This window comes from Hyperolius riggenbachi, chromosome 7 (assembly GCF_040937935.1).
Source record: "Hyperolius riggenbachi isolate aHypRig1 chromosome 7, aHypRig1.pri, whole genome shotgun sequence".
Taxonomy (NCBI): Eukaryota; Metazoa; Chordata; class Amphibia; order Anura; family Hyperoliidae; genus Hyperolius; species Hyperolius riggenbachi.
This window is the reverse complement of record NC_090652.1, coordinates 205,143,085-205,163,262: the sequence shown is the minus strand read 5'-3', so window position 1 is coordinate 205,163,262 and position 20,178 is coordinate 205,143,085. Positions and strand designations below refer to the sequence as shown.

General features: G+C 42.6%; 1 protein-coding gene across 2 annotated transcripts in view; it reads right to left on the bottom strand.

Moving 5' to 3' along the window:
* Positions 1 to 1,885: 1,885 nt before the first annotated feature.
* Positions 1,886 to 20,178, bottom strand: part of CYP20A1 (cytochrome P450 family 20 subfamily A member 1) — a 61,685-nt gene continuing 43,392 nt past the window's right edge. For both annotated transcript variants that reach the window (XM_068245027.1, XM_068245028.1), the window contains 4 exons: positions 15,730 to 15,841; positions 11,313 to 11,377; positions 7,421 to 7,510; positions 1,886 to 3,295 (listed from right to left, as the gene is read on the bottom strand). In XM_068245027.1, the coding sequence (XP_068101128.1) occupies positions 3,145 to 3,295; positions 7,421 to 7,510; positions 11,313 to 11,377; positions 15,730 to 15,841 (418 nt within the window). In that variant the 3' untranslated portion in view covers positions 1,886 to 3,144. The remainder of the gene's footprint in view (positions 3,296 to 7,420; positions 7,511 to 11,312; positions 11,378 to 15,729; positions 15,842 to 20,178) is intronic.

Here is a 20,178-nt window from a genome sequence, read left to right as displayed (position 1 = left end):
AATAGGCTCGCTAATCCATGTATGGATTAAGAACATGAAATGAAACATAGATTATAACAGAACTTCCATATTAGGAAGGGACAGACAAAGACAAAAACAAACAACACAAACTTATATCCGACCAAAGCGTTAAGGAATATCGTACTTTGAAGCTACTGGACCTGCCAGGCTCCGGGCGGGTTCATTGGAGCACTCGTTCAGTATAACGAAGCGCTCTTTAAACTACCTGAGCCGAGCATAATTTATTTGCGCACGCTATAGCTGCATAGCATGCGCAGGGGATTATAACACACTCTGCTGTCATTAAGCTGCGCTGCTGTAGCAGCGCAGATTAGTGAATAAACCTCTAGGTACGGTAATTAAATGTGAAAGCACTGATCAGTTAAACAATGAGATTATACATGAACATATCTGCTTAGATATACTCTCTCGCTCTCTCTCTCTAACACATCTACTTCTAAGTGTGTTTTGAATACTAAGTATATTGAAAACTGTATGCGATTACATGAAGGCCTAAAGGGGTATTACAACAGCATAACTGTCACCATAGTACCTCTTAACTTCTAGTTAAAGACATAAAGGTAGAGTCTGGTGTTCACAGGAGGTATTTCTTTAAACAGAGATATGCTGTTTCCAACCAAGTTTAGAACTTTTTGTTCTGAAATAAATAAGTTCAGTATAAGATCTTTTCATAATGCAGTGGGCTAGGCAAATAGTGGTAAACAGGCCAGAGCTAATATAACTCAAATAAAGTTGTCTATTAAGGGTACAATTTTTTTCATCCTATGCCAACTTTCAACACACTTTTTACAATTTAAAATAATCAGAACGTAATTCTTAATTGTTCCCATAAACAGGTCAATTAGAGCATTTTCTCTCTTCAGATACGATTGTAAAATCCAACTTTTGGATCAACAGACCTTCCAATCGACCAAAGAAACGTTTAACGGTGATTTTCAATTATAAAAAGATCACATCTGATGAAAATATTGTACTGTTTATGGCTACCATAAAGAACACCTGAACTGAGAGTTGAGTGTGGATACCAACCAAAGAAATTGCCAGGCAGACACAAACTGCGTGGTTTAAACAGCAACACGTCACATTTGGCAGGTGGTCAACTGCAGGCCCTGTTTGGACTAAGGGCCGGTTCACACTGTTCTAAGTAAACGGTACGGATCCCAATGGATGCGATCAAATCCTATGTTAATCAATAGGATCCGTTCGCATCAGTCCGTTTGAAACAGATTTGTTTGGTCTGTTTCGCTGAATGGACTACAAATATAGGAAGTCTGTAATAATTCCGGATTGAAGGATGCGTTGCATTGACTGATCACTAATTGAAAGGAAGTCTCGGATGAAAAACTGATGCCCAATAAAAAAAAAATGATCTGTTTGTTGGATGGGTTATTACCCAAATCAGTTTTTGATCCGTGCAGTGTGAACCGGTAACTAAAGTCTAGTACACACTTTCAATTAGGATTGGCCAATCACTGACCAATTTTACCACCTCCAAGCCACATTTCAGTGGAGTGATACGCATGGCCCATTCAGTTTTAATGAATAGGGCGACACTGTACATGGCAATGTGTGATCAAATCCTAAAGGACAAGCCGAAGTCCACTCACTTTAATCCTCTCTCAGAATAATAAGGCAAGCTTCTAAACAACATATGTAAATATATATTTAAACAGAGTCAACTTTGTGGTAGACAAAATTTCCATTCAGGTAAAAAAAAGGCAGTGATTGCTTTTATGACATTTGTTTTAAAGGGGTTCTTTCGCGAAAAAAGTAGGCAGTTAAAAAAATGTGACAGATGACAGGTTTTGAGCCAGTCCATCTTTTTAAGGGGTTGATTCTCAGGGCTTTCTTTGTTTTCAACAGCATTTCCTGAACAACAGTTTAACTGCCAAAATAGCAAGATACCAGCCGGCCTCCCTAATCACTTGCACACTATTATGTCAGTTAGATTTTGCAACTGTTGTTCAGGAAATACTGTTGAAAACAAAGAAAGCCCTGAGAATCCCCCTTAAAAAGATGGACTGGCCCAAAACCTGTCATCTGTCACATTTTTTAACTGCCTACTTTTTTCGCGAAAGAACCCCTTTAAATCAGATATTGAGAAAAAGCTACTCAAAGCACTTGGATTTGGAAAGTTTGAATACAATGTAACAAAAGCATACTCAAGTTTTGCAACAAGAAACATCCTTATGCCTTCCCTGAATACTGGGCACTTCTGAGACTTAATGGCTGTGCACAATAAAGAATGAGGACAGGGATGAACCTCACAGAGATCTTTGTGCAGCTTGTCTATTGAGACTTTAGAAGCAGCACAGACAGGCGTATGCCAATCAGCAGGGCACAATGACTGCAATGGCATGGCACAGTCTGCAAACCCATTTATAGACATCTGCTAATGGTATTATGTTAATAAAGGTGAATTTTACTACTGTGATTTTATTTTATGCTGACCTACCTTCTGTACTCCATTTTAGTTCTGTGCTTAAAGTGGACCTAATCGGAAAACGTACTCTCTGCTCTAAAAGATAAGCCACAACATTATAACCTTTAAAGAAAAAACATTTCTTTGTTACAAATTATAGAAATCCTAATACAAACCCTGAAGTGTTACCTTCCTGGACATTCCTAGGAGCACAGAAAGAGTTAACCTTCAGTGTTTATATATCACTGCACCTGCAGCACACAGTGGCACAGCTGACAGCCCTGATAACGGCTTATTAGACAGGCTCCGCACAGAAAGAATTTAGCAAATATATGCGTTTTCATTGTACGCTGTGCAACAGCTTGGGTCCACTTTAAATAATAATTTGTACAAATGTCCATTCTAGAAAATTAATGAATTACTGGCATTTCCCGACAACTGTGTTAAAAATGACTTGTCAGTAATGTGGAACCTTCTTCGCTCAGAGGAAAAAAAAAATATTTATAAAATTAAGAAAATTCCCTATCTGCATTAACACTGTTTGATCACACTATGCCAGGAGTTCATAAAGACCAATTAAAGGGCCAATGTTTCAGCTGAGCAATTGTCTCTTAAACCTTTATGTGCTTGAGAAGTATGGACAGTTTCCCCAACGGTTTGTGAATTTTCCATCTGAATAGGAAGAAGACCACGGTGTTGTCTTAGTTTCTTTTTGAGACAGTGATCCAGGCCTCTTCTTTAGGAGACGTCACTAACTCATATTTGGTCTCCATAACCTGACCTTCCACAGGTAGTAAATGCAGTTTCCTCACAAGTACACAAAGAAGAACTGTTGCCACCATGTAGGCAAACCTGGGGGTGCAAAAGAATCCATGTCAGACTGGAATGCAAGAAGAAATTTGTAGAATAATGCTAACTCTGCAACTAGTATCACGTATCAGTCTTAAAAAGTGTACCTGCATTGACTCACACAGTATTATCATCTTGACAGATGTTTGGTAGAAAATCAGAAGGACAGCGAGGCAACGTGTATGGTTTATAAGGAAATAAATAGATCAGCCCCATATGTCTCTCACCTCAGGTTCCCTTTAATTGTTAACTTGGTTCAACACCAATCCTGTCGGTCTCTCATTCCTATAAGCTATAGGACAAGTAGTTCTGGCTGTATACGTCTTCTCTGCTTGTGCTGGACTTATCTCCCCTCATCTCTGTCAGAGCAGCACAATATAGTTAATATCTACAGACAACCCACAGCTTATACACATCAGTTGTATCAAACTGACTTTTATGGGTGTTGCTTTTAATACAGTTTTTAAGCACTGCAGCGTGTTTCCAACATAACAAATATAAGGCACTCCCAGGGGCACATTCCCTCTCCTTCCTGCTTCCAGCCACACTCCATACTCTGTCCCCACTCTCAGGGGTACACTTCCTCTTACCCCTGCTCTCAGCGATACAATCTTACCCTCTGCCCAACCCCCCCCCCCCCCCCCCGCGCCTAGCAGTAGCAAGCATAGGGACCCCTAATGCATAGAAGTAGTGAGGAGAGGATACAGAAACCTATTGATATGCATGCTCAGAGATGGACTGGAAGAAAAGATGTAGGTCATGGGAGATGTCCTGCCAACCAGGTCGAGCACTGCAGTTGATGTGGTGGAGTTGAGCTGTGTTCACTTTGCAACTGGACTTCATGGGAGATGTGTAGTACATATACAATTAACACTTCAGGCAGCATTTAAAAGTTCCAGGCCATGTCATAACTCAGTGGATGGTAAAAACTAGAGATGACCAATGACATGCTAATTATGCATGGTTGCAAATTTTATGCACCTGGAACCGTACCAGTCAAAATTATCAGCTGATGCACTTAAAGAGAAACTATAGTTTAAACAACAATGAACAAAATTACTTATTTTGTACAACATTTATTAATATTTTATTTAGTTATGGTTTGGTGGTGACATCTTAAGTTTTGCCAGGTGATCTTTACTGTATGTTCATTTACTGACAGTTCTATGCACAGAGAAAGATATTGCTTGCTTGTCAGTTGGAAAAAAAAAAGGTTATTTCCCAAATGCAACAAGATCCACAGACAACTGTCAGGATCATGGTCAAGACATAACATTGTGGTAGAGGTTTCACCACAATTTCAGCCACACAGAGCCCTGATTATCTATTTGAGAAAAGGTAAAAAGATTTCTTGTGGGAAAGGGGTATCGCCTACTGATTGGGATGAAGTTCAATCCTGGGTTAAAGTTCCTTACCTGGGTCTTCCACTAGCCACTGGAAGCCCATGCATCCTTCGCCACAGCTCCATTCCAAGCCAGTCTTCATGGAGTCCTCCGTAGCAGCCGGTGGTCACTGAATGCGAGCGCGGCCCTCCGCTTGCGGTCGTGCTCCCGTAGCCAGCAGCATTCAGCGCAGGTGCAGTACTTATGCACCTGCGCAAAATGCTCCTGGCCACAAGAGCATGACCACGCTCAAGAGCAGAGGCTATGGAGGGGGCACCAGGAGACTGGCTTGGAGCGGAGCTGCGGCGAGGGATGCATAGGCTTCCAGGGGCTGAAAGAAGCCCCAGGTGTTTCCTTTAACTGGTTAAGTTTCAAGCCTCACTAATTTGTACTAAACATGATATTTACATAAAGTCAAAATAATTTGCATTTTATTGACCATCTATAGTAAAGGCCCAAAAATAAATAAAATAATTTAAAGAAAAATGCTGACCTGTGAATTAATGATGCCCTGCTCACAATGTACCAAATGTTACTCCTCCTACTTAAAGAAAAAATATCTCCAGGAGGTCCTGAGTTTCAAAATACTGGAAGCCTTCAGGGCTGGTTCAGACAGGCTTCTAGCGGCATCCTGTTTGCCGGCGTCTCGTTCGGGGGCTTGTGCGGGCTTTTGGTGGCTTTCTGTTGCAACCAGTGTTTTTTGTCCCCACAGGGGGACACGAAAACATGGCAGTAATTTACCCTGGACGCGACATGCGGCATTCAGGGTCGCCTGAAATGACAAGGAAAGTCGGTATTGGAAAACCGCATTCGTGCAAATGCTGGTAATCGTTCCATACCGCCCAATACAAACACTCCCATTCACTTGAACGGCAGCTTTTGACAAAAAGTTTCGGATGCTGGCGGTAAATGCCCGCCAAGCGACCATGTGAACCAGCCCTTATTTTGAAAGAGGAAGCTGAAAATAACGAATAATAGCATAAAAAGATAGCGGAGGTGTGTTATCTTGTAATGGATAATTGTGTAGACTGGAAAAAAAAAAAAAAAAGTGTTATGTAGTCTTCAATAAAATGTTTCCATGATGTTTTCACCGTAACTACAGTAATCAGTGCAGGACTATTAGTAACACAATGTAGGCATGTGATATTCACAGCCGTATACATCAGCAGCATGCATCTGGAGCATAAAAAAATCACATAAAATCATGTCTTCTTAGTCTCACAGCTATAATCCAATTTACTCTGCCTTTCATGGCCCACCATTAACTTTGTTTTCAGCATGCTTTTTTCTGCCTTGCACAAATAGGCTGTGTAGTTCCACCATTCCATAACTGTGACCCACACTAATAAGACTGGACTGCAAATAAACACAAACTGAAATGGATTCTTTTAAATATTGTATTAATATGAGTCTATTTCTAAGTGTGTGGAACAGAAAACACAGAATATCTTACATATAAAAGTTACCATCCTCTAGTCTAGACCATTTGCTTGCAGGGAAACTGACATCTGCCGAATGATTCTTCTTTCTGCTGTACGCATTTTATCCAATAAACATATTCCTATATTGCTGAGTGTTTTTATATCACTCATAAACTATTTATATTATATATCTATATTTCTGGGCCCCTTCATTGCCTGGTTTGTGCTCTATACAGCACCAAGGAAAATGTTGTTGGTATATAAATAAAAATAATAAATTGCTCTTTGACAAAGGACGGGTCCGATTCTGCACACACAGGATAGGCTGCCCCATAGCACACATTGGCCTTGATTCATAAAGCATTACCGCATGATGTAATGCAGAAAACAGCTGACTTTACCAAGTATTTAGGAAAATGTAAATTCATAAAGGCTATTACTGCATGGAAAGCTGAAATTACACAGCAGTGAGGTAAATTACCGACTTGTGCAGTAAACACCTCAACATGTCAGTAAATGTCAATTCATAAAGACTACAAAATGCGGTAAAGCCCAGAAACATATGCGGAGATTACCGGCAGTTCTGGTGTGTCAGAAACAGTGCAGAGACTGTGCGGAAGCCGGAACTTACAGAAGCAGAGATGTATAACCTATGACTGACAGGAGCAAAAAGCCAATAGAAACAGCCCCCGTCTCCTACAAGTCCCGCTGATGGGATGCTGATAGAATGCGATAGCTTCTCAGGAGGATCAAGCTCCGCTCCGTAAACAACCTGCCAACGGCTATAGTTGCTGGCAGGTTGTTAGGGGGATAAGCGGCGGTTTATTTACTTTGTACAGCGCTGCAATCTACCTAGCGCTGTACTGGAACAGCCCTGTCACTAGGCTGTCCCCTAGAGACTCACAAAAAGAGATTGCTCTCATAGGCTAATGTTTATGAGATGCGATCGCTGTGAATGGCTGGGGTCTGGGGGGGGGGGGGGAGGGGGATAAATTAAAAGGAAAGAGCATTTTTATTTAAAAAAAAAAAAGAAAATGTAAAAGCAACAAACAAAAAAAAACCCATAGCAGCAGTGATCAGATGCCACCAACAGAAAGTTGTTAAAGCTGTAGTGGCCTGAATAGTAAAAATAGCTTGGTAACTAGGGTAGTGTAAGCCTAGGATCCTCAAGAGGTTAAGTAGGTGTGTTATATCTACAGTCACTAACCACAATGTGAAAAAAATGCATGCAGCAGTGTGCTCACATTGTGCACATTATAACATACAGCGAAAGTTTTAATGGCAGAGAGCATACAATATAAATGAGGTGTGTGCCATATTTTTACCTAAGCTCCGGGCACTCCTGACTTCCTGAAAAGCCCAACAAAGTCAAGTTTTGTTTAGCCGATTCTTCTTCAAACCTGTCTGGGTTGAATCTGGATAAACACAGTAAAGTATAGTCATCACAAGTCAGCCAAATAATATGCTAAACATAGGAGTAAAGAAATTTTAAAAAGACACTGAAGAGAAAAAAAAAATTATGATATAATGAATTGGTTGTGTAGTACGGATAATTACTAGAACATTACTAGCAAAGAAAATATTCTCATTTTTAATTTTCAGTTATATAGTGTTTTTTTTTTATAACATTGCATCACTCTCTAATATTTGCAGTTTAGACACTACTCAGCATTCTAAATAATTTTACAGAGCACCACAGTAAACTATTGACTTGTCCTCTGGAAATAAAGAAAATACAGTGACTGACAGTTAAAATAACAAGCTTCAGAAGACTCTCTGCGACTTTGAAGTCGTGGAGCTCAATGGCTATTTTGCATAGAAAACAACTGGAGTTTTTTTAAATCTTCCTGTACTGGAAACAATATTAAACTCATGTCTCTGCTCCTAATGTTCTATTTCTTAGCTGTAACACATACAAATCCTTAGATCATATAATTTTTTTTTGCTTCAGTGTCTCTTTAAAGGCATATATAGAGGTAACAAATGTATAAAGAAAAAGTCAAATGTTAAACACGTCTAAAAAAAACAGTAAAAAGAGTTGGGAAAAGGAGTTACCCACAGGGTATAAAATAGAGACAGGCTCTATTCACAAAAAAAACTTTACCTGTTTTCCTCCGTTTTCAACTTATCTATGTTACTTTAAGCTTCGAAATAGCAAAAACATAATATAATTAATAAAAGGAATATTGAAATTAAGTTAATCAGGAACAACTTACTTTGAGTGATTATTTTGCTTGTAAATGTGGTGAAAGGTTATTTTTTCAATAGATGTACAAGATAAAGGAGTGTATATAAAAATAATATTGGAAGTCCGGCCCCCAGATTCTGATTGGTGGTGACATCGCTCCCCTTCAGCCAATCGCTTACGCGTTTCAGAAGCTGTACGGCTTCCTTCGTCAGAGCTGGACGAAGGAAGCCATCAATCAGAATCTAGGGGCCGGAGTTCCTGTTTCCCACGTGGAACGCGGAAACTTGCGCTCCAGGACTGGGTCGGCTACTATCTGGATCGAGCGGTCCTGAGGAAATCCACGCTGAACTGTTCCAAAACGGATGTGGCAAAGCTCCACACTCTGCACTATTACTAACGCGATCCTGAGGGAACCCACGCTGAACTCTCCAAACACGGATGTGGTAAGGTCCACACTTTGCACTATTAACTATATGCTGGAACTGTCTGCTAAACGATAAAGTAACGCCATACTTTTTCAACAAGGAGATCAACCCTCCTTTATATTACTGTGATCCCCCTATCTCCATTAGTTAACAACAACACAATAATCTGTCCCTTGGGGCTGAGGCGCAGCTGAACAGCAGTATACATTTGAGCAGCAGGGGAGGTGCAATATCAAATCACCTACAAGCCTGCTACAGTGTGACTGTGTGTGAGATTGTTGAATGGAAACAGGATCCTGTGCAATATTTTTTATTTTGGAGGTTGGGGATACCACCTGTTTGGGGGAGCAGCTGATCTAGTAAGTCAATCAAAACAAACCCTTACCCTCAGGCGCAAGAACTACAAATTGAACTATTGACCCAGTATCTGAATCACACCAGAAACAAGCATGCAGCTAATCTTGTCCGATCTGACAATGTCAGAAACACCTGCTCATCTGCATGCTTCTTTTGGGGCTATGGCTAAAACTATTAGAGGCAGAGGATCAGCAGGATAGCCAGGCAAGTGTAAAGGCTGCCATATTTATTTATTTTTACGCTATACCATTTCTCTCACTTCAGTTGCCCTTTAATGACAGTCACCATATGTCCCCACCTCATCCATAACAAAATGAGGATACATAATCTTTTATGTAGAGCAGCCCTATGTCAGAAGGAGGGAGGACAAGAAGAGGAGTTCCGCATAGCCCGGATCCTGTGGTGGATGTTCCCCTATACAGACAGTCGCCTACTTACAAACAGCTTGAATTACAACATTATAGAGATACAAACAAAGTTGTCTTTATGTATAAAATATACCTTATTTTGTATTACATATTTTTGTTGTTACATGTATTTAAGAGTAGTTTAAAACAAAAGCACATTAAAAGCATCCAAAAAAAAAAATCATAGTTTATACTTTAAAGAGAATCTGAAGCCAGATTAAAAATGGCTTTTTACCCTATATCCATATGAGGCATGTTTGCCCCTGCTAAAACCCCGCTATCCCGCGGCATAAACGAGGGGTCTTTACCCCCCAAATCCCCTCCATGGTGCCCGGGGGGGGGGGGCTTCCGTGTGTGGCAGGGCTAATGGCTGCAGCCCTGCCTCACACGCGTCTGTCAGCGCGTATCGCCCGCCTCTCCCCCGCCCCTCTTAGTCTTACTTCACTGAGAGGGGCGGGGGAGAGGCGGAGATGCACGCTGACAGACGCATGTGAGGCAAGGCTGCGGCCATTAGCCCTGCCTCATACGGAAGCGCACAGGGGCAGCAAAATCCACGACCAAGAAAGTCGTAGATTTTTCAGGGGGGGGGGGGGGGATTTGGGGGGGGGGGGTGGTTAAAGACCCCTTGTTATGCCACGGGATAGCGGCATTTTAGCAGGGGCAAACATGCCTCACATGGATATAAGGTAAAAAGCCATTTTTAATTTGGCTTCAGATTCTCTTTAAAGGAGTTATCAGGCAAAAAAATAAAAATAAATAAATAATAATGAGTTTCACTTACCTGTGGCTTCTACCAGCCCCATGCAGCCATCCTGTGCCCTTGTAGTCACTCACTGCTGCTCTGGTCCCCCTCCGTCAGCTCGTTTAGTTTTTGCCGACCTCGGGGTAGGCGGGCTGCATTGCGTACATTTTTACGCATTCCTGCGCCACTAAAGCATAAAAATGTATGTGTTAATGTGCCTGCACCAGTGGAAATGCGTAAAAATGTACGCAATGCGGCCCGCCTACCCCGAGGTCGGCAAAAACTAAACGAGCTGACGGAGGGGGACCAGAGCAGCAGTGAGTGACTACGAGGGCACAGGATGGCTGCATGGGGCTGGTAGAAGGCACAGGTAAGTGAAACTTTTTTTTTGCCTGATAACTCCTTTAAGTCCAATCCAGAGGTGTCTGAAAATAAATAATTTCTCCGTGTTTAACACAGGACTCAACTTACAAAAAAATTCAACTTACAATCTCCCGAAATGGAACCTGTTTGTAAGTATGGGACAGCCTGTATTTACATCCCGGGAGGTGAGGTTGTAGGAAGGCAAAGAGAGATAGACACTGTAGAGGAGAAGGGGTAGTGGAGGGAGTTTATTTGAGGGAAAGGGAACGGAAGAAGAGACAGCACTGTGGGAAACGACAGTGACAAGGGGGTGTGTCCTTGAATGCAAGAGACATTAGAGGAAAAAGGCAAGTAATGATATCAGGGCTTCAATAGCTATTTAGTAATTACACCATAAGTACAAAAGGGATAGCAACACAAAGCATAATAGCACTTAGAATAGATACAGGTACAGCAGAAGTAACTATTAGTTTAAACTGAAGTCACATAAATGGGAGAAGACTTTCAGTATTGCCTGGGTTGAAGAGGAGCAGTGGGGACTGGCGAGGGCCTTCATGAGAAGCAGTGCATCACCCTTCCTCTACACGGGTTAGTTTTTAGGGGCAGGGATTATTCTGTGTTCTGCTTTGTTACAATCATTACAGAACAATATATCCATTTTTCTTTTCTTTTTTTAACATTAATTTCCATAAATGTAATACAATGTTGTTAAATACAAACCCAAACTCCACATACCTGTAGGATGATGGCCATGTTGTGCTATCTTGGAGGACAACACCAAGAGCATACAGCACAAGTGTCTGTAATGAAAGATCATATGCATGCCATTTATATACTGCATTTTAACTGGACAACATCAATACCGTTAGCTGTATTGTCTTTATAATGAAAAATGCAACTCCAATCACGTAATCTTTACATAGTCCTATGTTGGGAGTCAATGGCAAACCATATTTTCAACTGTGTTCAAGCGGCTTGATTAACTGATGAGGAGTATGTATTTCATAGCTATAGTCTCTACACAAATTGTCAGTTTCAAAGCTATGGTCTATATACTTGTCAGATGGTTTGTGCTCCCACCTTCCCCCATTGCTGTATAGCAATAGTAGCAGCAACCGGCTAACCAGCCCAAAGAAGTGGTAAATCAAGCAAAATGTAAGGGGGAAGGGGACAACCCCCTCCCTGATGCTGTACCTAACCCATATACTGTAGATGTAAAGTTAGATGAAGATACTGAAGAGCTTGTCCGTATCTTTTATTACTTCACAAGGGTTGCTTAAAGCGGTTTAAAACTCTCAAAATTTTCAACAAAAATGTGTTTTCCTACCTTTTTATAACCCATACAATTATCATATTTGCTTTTGTGCACAAGTATTATTATTATTCATTTAGACATTATAATTTCCCAAAGTTCAGTTAATTTATTTTTAAAGCTGCTGGTGCATTTTATTCATAACTGTTGTAATTCTGTTGTGAATGCAGCCACCAGTGATTTCTGACCTGTGTTTCACCCCAGGACTCATCAGCTGAAGGCCTCTTGCACACTGCGAGTGATTCCGATTCCGATTCTGCTTTTTAATCAGTTTTTACATCTAATTCAGATTTGCAGTGTGCAGGGAGCAAACTGCAAATCGGAATCGGAAGTAAAAACTGATTAAGAAGCGGAATCTGAATCGGAATTACTTGCAGTGTGCAAGAGGCCGAAGTCCTGCACAGCCAGAGCATGTTTACATAAATGTATCAAGTAAATAATGTGTACACAAGATAAGATTACAAGCAGTTTGGATGTGCCTGCAGAAGATAGAATCAGCCCTGTGATGTAACCCTCTGAATGCTGTTTTACTGAAAAGAAAAAAACAACCATTGTGTTAGTATAGTATATGCTGTAAATAATCTTTTAGAGCAAAGAAGAAATTCTGGGTTATATTCCGCTTTAATAAAACCCAAGGATTTTGAGTCTCAGAAGCCTCATTTGAATTACTGCACTAGATGGTATTTTCAGATTTGTGCCTGGAGTTGAGCTTGAAAACAGTAATTATCTAGCATTAGCCATTACTGCCCTTTCAAAACAAACAATTTAAAAAAAAACATGTAACACTTCCCTTGCTTTATTATATTTAGCAATACAATTAAACAAATATACTTGTTACATACTAGGAACATATTACAAAATAAAGTTTTTTTTTAATTTAAAGGAGTTGTCAGGGAAATTTGAATAAAATAAACGCTACTTACCGGAGGCTTCCTCCAGCCCCAAGCTCCCAGGACCTCCCTCGCCGCAGCTCTGCCCGCAGCCGTTTGCCGGAGCTCCGACCTGGTCCCCGGCGATGGCGTCAGAGCGACCTGGAGGTCGCTCTGTACTGCGCGATCGGCGCTGTCAATCACCGCCACGTGGGCCGGAGCGGACTCCGCTCCGGCCCACGTGGCGGTGATTGATAGCGCCGATCGCACAGGCGCAGTACAGAGTGACCTCCAGGTCGCTCTGACGTCATCGCCGGGGACCAGGTCGGAGCTCCGGCAAACGGCTGCGGGCAGAGCTGCGGCGAGGGAGGTCCTGGGAGCTTGGGGCTGGAGGAAGCCCCCGGTAAGTAGCATTTATTTTATTCAAATTTCCCTGACAACTCCTTTAAATTGCTCATGCTGAATTGACTGACATGTTTCAATGTTTTGTAGTGCTGGAATAAACATATCTAACATGATAAATAGCAAAAGGACTACTGTAGATTAGGACATATTACATAATAGTACAGTAATATAAAAATCTGTCCAAGTCACAAAGCCTGACAGTCATTGAGAATATTCCTCCGTCTCCACTGCAGCCAGGAGCTTTGTATTGCTCGCTGCAGTGCAGAGCCTTCCTCATGCTGCTCCTGCCCATGGATATCTGCCACCCAACCTGCACATAGGGAGCTTTTGAACTTATAGTTCTCTGCATTAAAGTTGAATGGATAACGCGTATTGACCAGTCTCTACTATTTAAAAAAATAGCTTACATTTGCCCATAGAATTATAATCCCTAAATTTCATGCGATATGGGATAGTAGCAGAAAAGTTTCTGTACCGTGATAGCCAAACAAATTACAGTTGTTTGCATAAGTATTCAGCCCCCTTAAAGTTTTCCACATTTTGTCATATTACTGCCACAATCAATTAATTTTATTGGAATTACACGTGAAAGACCAATTCAAAGTGGTGTACACGTGAGAAGTGGAATGAAAATCATACACGATTCCAAACATGTTTTACAAATCAATAACTGCAAAAGGGGTGTGCGTAATTATTCAGCCCCCTTTGGTCTGAGTGCAGTCAGTTGCCCATAGACATTGCCTGATGAGTGCTATTTACAAAATAGAGTACACCTGTGTGTAATCTAATGCCAGTACAAATACAGCTGCTCTGTGACGGCCTCAGAGGTTGTCTAAGAGAATATTGGGAGCAACAACACCATGAAGTCCAAAGAACACACCAGACAGGTCAGGGATAAAGTTATTGAGAAATTTAAAGCAGGCTTAGGCTACAAAAAGATTTCCAAAGCCTTGAACATCCCACGGAGCTCTGACCAAGTGATCATTCAGAAATGGAAGGAGTATGGCACAACTGTAAGCCTACCAAGACAAGGCCGTCCACCTAAACTCACAGGCCGAACAAGGAGAGCGCTGATCACAAATGCAGTCAAGAGGCCTATGGTGACTCTGGACGAGCTGCAGAGATCTACAGCTCAGGTGGGGGAATCTGTCCATAGGACAACAATTACTTGTGCACTGCACAAAGTTGGCCTTTATGGAAGAGTGGCAAGAAGAAAGCCATTGTTAACAGAAAAGCATAATAAGTCCCGTTTGCAGTTTGTCACAAGCCATGTGGGGGACACAGCAAACATGTGGAAGAAGGTGCTCTGGTCAGATGAGACCAAAATGGAACTTTTTGGCCAAAATGCAAAACGCTATATGTGGCAGAAAACTAACACTGCACATCATTCAGAACACACCATCCCCACTGTCAAATATGGTTGTGGCAGCATCATGCTCTGGGGATTCTGCTCTTCAACAGGGACAGGGAAGCTGGTCAGAGTTGATGGGAAGATGGATGTAGCCAAATACAGGGCAATCTTGGAAGAAAACCTCTTGGAGTCTGCAAAAAAGACTTGAGACTGGGACGGAGGTTCACCTTCCAGCAGGACAACGACCCTAAACATAAAGCCAGGGCAACAATGGAATGGTTTAAAACAAAACATATCCATGTGTTAGAATGGCCCAGTCAAAGTCCAGATCTAAATCCAATCGAGAATCTGTGGCAAGATCTGAAAACTGCTGTTCACAAACGCTGTCCATCTAATCTGACTGAGCTGGAGCGGTTTTGCAAAGAAGAATGGACAAGGATTTCAGTCTCTAGACGTGCAAAGCTGGTAGAGACATACCCTAAAAGACTGGCAGCTGTAATTGCAGCAAAAGGTGGTTCTACAAAGTATTGACTAGGGGGCTGAATAATTATGCACTTTGCAGTTATTGATTTGTAAAAAAATGTTTGGAATCATGTACGATTTTCGCTCTACTTCTCACGTGTACACCACTTTGTATTGGTCTTTCACGTGGAATTCCAATTAAATTGATTCATGTTTGTGGCAGTAATGTGACAAAATGTGGAAGACTTCAAGGGGGCCGAATACTTTTGCAGACCACTGTATGTAGGATGTAAAAATGATTCCTGATCCTTTCTGCTGTTCTGAAGCAGAGTGGTCGTGAAAAATGGGTGTTGAAGGCATGTTGAACTGGGTTTCTTATAATAATACCTTTTGGGATCAGATTTTCTTTCTTGCACTTTGCTAGAAAAAAAAATATGTCACTGTCCAGTTGTGTCAATTTCTTCAGTAGGGTCTTACATTAATAAAGATAATAATTATCATCTTATTATAGATAGTCAGCAATTTTGGTGGGGTGACAGCATGACGCAAGGGGGACAGAGAGCGGCGCATAGGGAACACAGAGGCATGTTCCCTGGTCTATGACATGCCTCTGTGTCCCATCTACCCCCTGAGCTGCCTTGGGTATACTTTTAATAGACTTGTCTGACGGTTTTAATTATTAAGTGCTTTCAATATATTACAAACTATTGGATATGCAGTTGTTTTGGCAGAGAAAAAGATGAGCAGTGTCACCTCTTTAGGAATGACATGCTGGTCTACTCTTCCTTCCAGTTCCTGTAGGCGGGCAGAAATTGGCGTGAGCCTAGCCGTCCTCACAGTTTCACACAATATCTGACGGCAATAGCTGTAGGAAGAGAACATCATGAATAGTTTAGGTTCAGTGCTATTAGTCCCTGTTGACCTTTTCAATCTACATTACACAGAACACTTAAAAGTACAGATTTATTGCTTGAAAATATTGCTATTTGAGAATTTAGGTCCTTTTTTTCAAACATGCAAAACAAGCTGCAAACTGGCATAGAAAGATATAGTTTTAACATTAAAGAGCACCTGAAGTGACAGTTTTAACTGTTAGGGCTAAGAATCCAGGGGCCATATGCAATTCACTTTTTCTCCTAGGAGAGAATTTTTAATTTTCTGTTTAAAACAACTTTTCAGCACTCTGCAACTGGAAAAGTACCAAAAAGTAGGTGAGAAAGTACTGTCAAATTTAATGTATTTTTCAGACTATAAGACAATCCGGAGAAGAAGACGTTCCTGGGTTTAGAGGACAAAAAAAAAAAAAAAATCAGAGAAAAATAAAAAATACTAATCCTGTTGCGTGCAGGGGCGTCTTATGGACCTTTTCCTCCCAAACGGTCTCTGCTCCATTTAAGCTACACTGCCCAGCTACACTATACTAACCCTTGCTTCCCCTACCAGCTAAGCTATACTGCACTACACTAACTCCCAATTCCCACCAACTACACTAACCCCTGTTTCTACACTAAACTGCACTATATTACACTAACCACTGATGCCCACCAGCTACACTAACCCCTGCTGCTACACTACACTAACCTGATGCCCACCAGCTACGCTACACTACACTACACGGATCCTGCGCTCCTCCATTCATCTTGCCACTGTAAACTGTATCTGGTACCCTGAGGGCACCATCTTTTACACTGTACGATCCCAGCCGCTACCGCACATCCTGCCACTGTACATGCGCCATCCTTCCTGGTTACACTGTCCTGCCCAGTTACTTCCTGGTTCCATAAGGTCACACAGCAACAGTAACCAGGAAGGATGGTATGTGTACAGCGGCAGGATGTGCAGTGGCTGCAAATGGAGAATGAGGGGGAAAGGAGTTTGGCGGCTGGGGTTTTGCAGTGTGAAGGACAGCACACTTGGAGGACCGGACACAGCGTAGAGTGGCAAGATGAATGGAGAAGAGTACACCGGCTAGGTCGGTAAGTCCTTCACTGCGCATTCTGCAACTCACATACAGAATATAAGATGCACTTTAAAGTGTACCAGAGTTGTCCCTGCAATAAGATGTGATACTCACCAACAGCTTCCTCCAGCAGCATAAGCATGTTCAAGTCCCACGCCGTCCTCACTCGGTCTGCCGTTCAGCCGCCATCACTCTCGGTAACAGTATCAGTCATGTCAGTCGCGGTCTTCTGCATGCACAGAAGACCCTGACTAACCCGACTGAACCAGTTACCGAGGCTGATCGTGGCTGAACGGCAGACTGAGGAAGGACGACGAGGGACTTGCATGTGCTTATGCTGCTGGAGGAAGCCGTAGGCGAGTATCAAATCTTCTTTCTGGGACAACTCTGGTTTCTTTTATAAAAAGGCATTTTATTGAGGTGTTAAAATATCATCTAAGAAAAAAGCTAAAAGGAGGAAAAAGTAGATTGAATAAGGGCCCATGAGTCTAAATGACAGTTTCTCTGCAGCCAAACTATCAACTACTGATAACTAAATTAGAGCTGACAAAACCCTTGTGCAGCACTTCTGAGAGTAGAGAAGTTCACCAGTTCAGTCTGTGAGGGAACTGGTAAGCAATAAGGTACTGCTGTCATTGATTTTTAAACTAGAAGCTATAAATTATTACTAAAGTGTGGGATTCCAGAACAGTCCTATTTAGGATGAGAACTATCAATACAATTGTTTATCTATTTGGGTTATAATGAGAAGATGAACTACTGAGAAGGTAGGTGTAGCAAGGTATACATATAAAAAAAAATGTAAATACAGAGGAGGCCAGTAAGATGTGACCATGACATATACAAATTTTCTCTATTAACTTTCAGATTATTCCTAGCTATCAACAGCTCATTCATCTTTTAAAAATATTTTTGCCCTCAGTGACAGAAATGCGAACATCTACAAGAATAAACAAGAGTTATCTTTAACACCACATTCAGCCCCGTTTCTTGCCCCGTGCGGAGCGTGCCGCCGCCCGGGGCGCTGTTGGGAGGGGGGCGCTATAATGGAGGGGGGAGCCGGAGCCGCGGGGAGGGCAGCCCGACCTCTCCCTCCCTCTCCTCTCCCTTGCGCCCTCCGTGCTCCCCCCTCAGATGCAGAGTCCGTGAGCAGCAGGGAAGCGCTGTTTACAACTCACCGGCTGCCTGGCTCCAAGCGCTGCTCTCTCGCCGCTGGTCTCCTCTCTCTGTCACTGATACACGCTGCTTCCGGCTACAGGAAGCAGCGTGTATCAGTACGTATACAGAGAGAGAGAGGAGACCAGCGGCGAGAGAGCAGCGCTTGGAGCCAGGCAGCCGGTGAGTTGTAAACAGCGCTTCCCTGCTGCTCACGGACTCTGCATCTGAGGGGGGAGCACGGAGGGCGCCCGGGAGAGGAGAGGGAGGGAGAGGTCGGGCTGCCCTCCCTGCGGCTCCCCCCTCCATTATTGGGGGCATCTACCTATCTAACCTATTCTGGGGGCACCTACCTAATCTAACCTACGCTGGGGGGGCAGCTGCTAATCTAACCTACGCCGGGGGGCACCTACCTATCTAACCTACACTGGGGGGCAGCTACCTATCTAACCTATACTGGGGGCAGCTACCTAATCTAACCTACGCTGGGGGGCAGCTACCTATCTAACCTATACTGGGGGCAGCTACCTAATCTAACCTACGCTGGGGGGCAGCTACCTATCTAACCTACACTGGGGGGCACCTACCTAATCTAACCTACGCTGGGGGGCAGCTACCTATCTAACCTACACTGGGGGGCAGCTACCTATCTAACCTTCACTGGGGGGCAGCTACCTAATATAACCAACACTGGGGGGGCAGCTACCTATCTAACCTACACTGGGGGGCAGCTACCTAATCTAACCTATACTGGGGGGCAGCTACCTATCTAACCTATACTGGGGGGCACCTACCTAACCTATACTGGGGGGGCAGCTACCTTATCTAACCTATACTGGGGGGGCAGCTACCTTATCTAACCTATACTGGGGGGCAGCTACCTAATCTAACCTATTCTGGGGGGCACCTGTCTAATCTAGCCTATACTAGGGGGCACCTACCTAATCTAACCTATACTGAGAGGCACCTACCTATCTAACCTACCTAACGCAATTTTTACACCCTCGCCCTGGGTGCATTTTAGCCTAGAAACTGCACTGACCACATTAGGCACCCTGTAACAACTGTATTAGTGGCTGGAAGGTGTAATGGTTAAGGGCTCTGCCTCTGACACAGGAGACCAGGGTTCGAATCTCGGCTCTGCCTGTTTAGTAAGCCAGCGCCTATTCAGTAGGAGACCTTGGGCCTGTCTCCCTAACACTGCTAATGCCTATAGAGCGTGTCCTAGTGGCTGCAGCTCTGGCGCGAGTCCGCCAGGAGAAAAGAGCGATATACGGTAAGTGTTCTGTGTTTGTTTGTTTTACCCTGTAACAACTGGTCCATAGCAGAAGAAAATGATAAATTAACCTGCAAACATATAGGAAAATGTTAAATGCTATCAATTGTCACTTATGCTTCATACATTTTTTTTGCCAGAAACAATCTTTTATAATGATTTTAACTGAACATTTAGGAGTGATTCCTGTACACACGTGACTCGTCTCCTGCTGAGCAGCATGGTCAGCCCTATAGTGGAGGGGGAATGGGATGGAAGAAAAGGATAAGCATGAGAGTGGATATAGGAACTACAATAACAAATTTGCAAAGGATTTTCTAGTGTGGTTTTCCTTCTTAAAACAGAAGGAATTTGCGATAATTCAGCATAAAGTGAACATCTGTGGTTACACACAATGCACCGCAACTGAATATGCAAATTATCTCTTTATGCTCCAGAAGCCAAGCTTGCATCCATAACTGCTGGTGTCTAGCAAGCCTATGGCTTTAAAATTTTACAAAGTCATACGACAGATGTTCACTTTATGCTGCATTATTGCAAACTCCTGTTTCAAGAAGGCAAACCACACTTGGCATTGCTTTTTTGTAGGAGGGCTTTTCAGTCTCCTATACCTTCCTTGTGGTTTTGGGTCAACCGAGCTGCTTGGTTACTGTGTTGCAAAGGATTTTCCAAATTTAGGAGACCACCGGATAGCAGGCAGTCATCCAAAACTATCACAAATAACCATTCCAGGTGTCAAAGTATCTGTGTAAATAGCATTACACTAGCGGAGCAGAACTGATGAAATCACCCTCATGGCGTTGTTTAACAG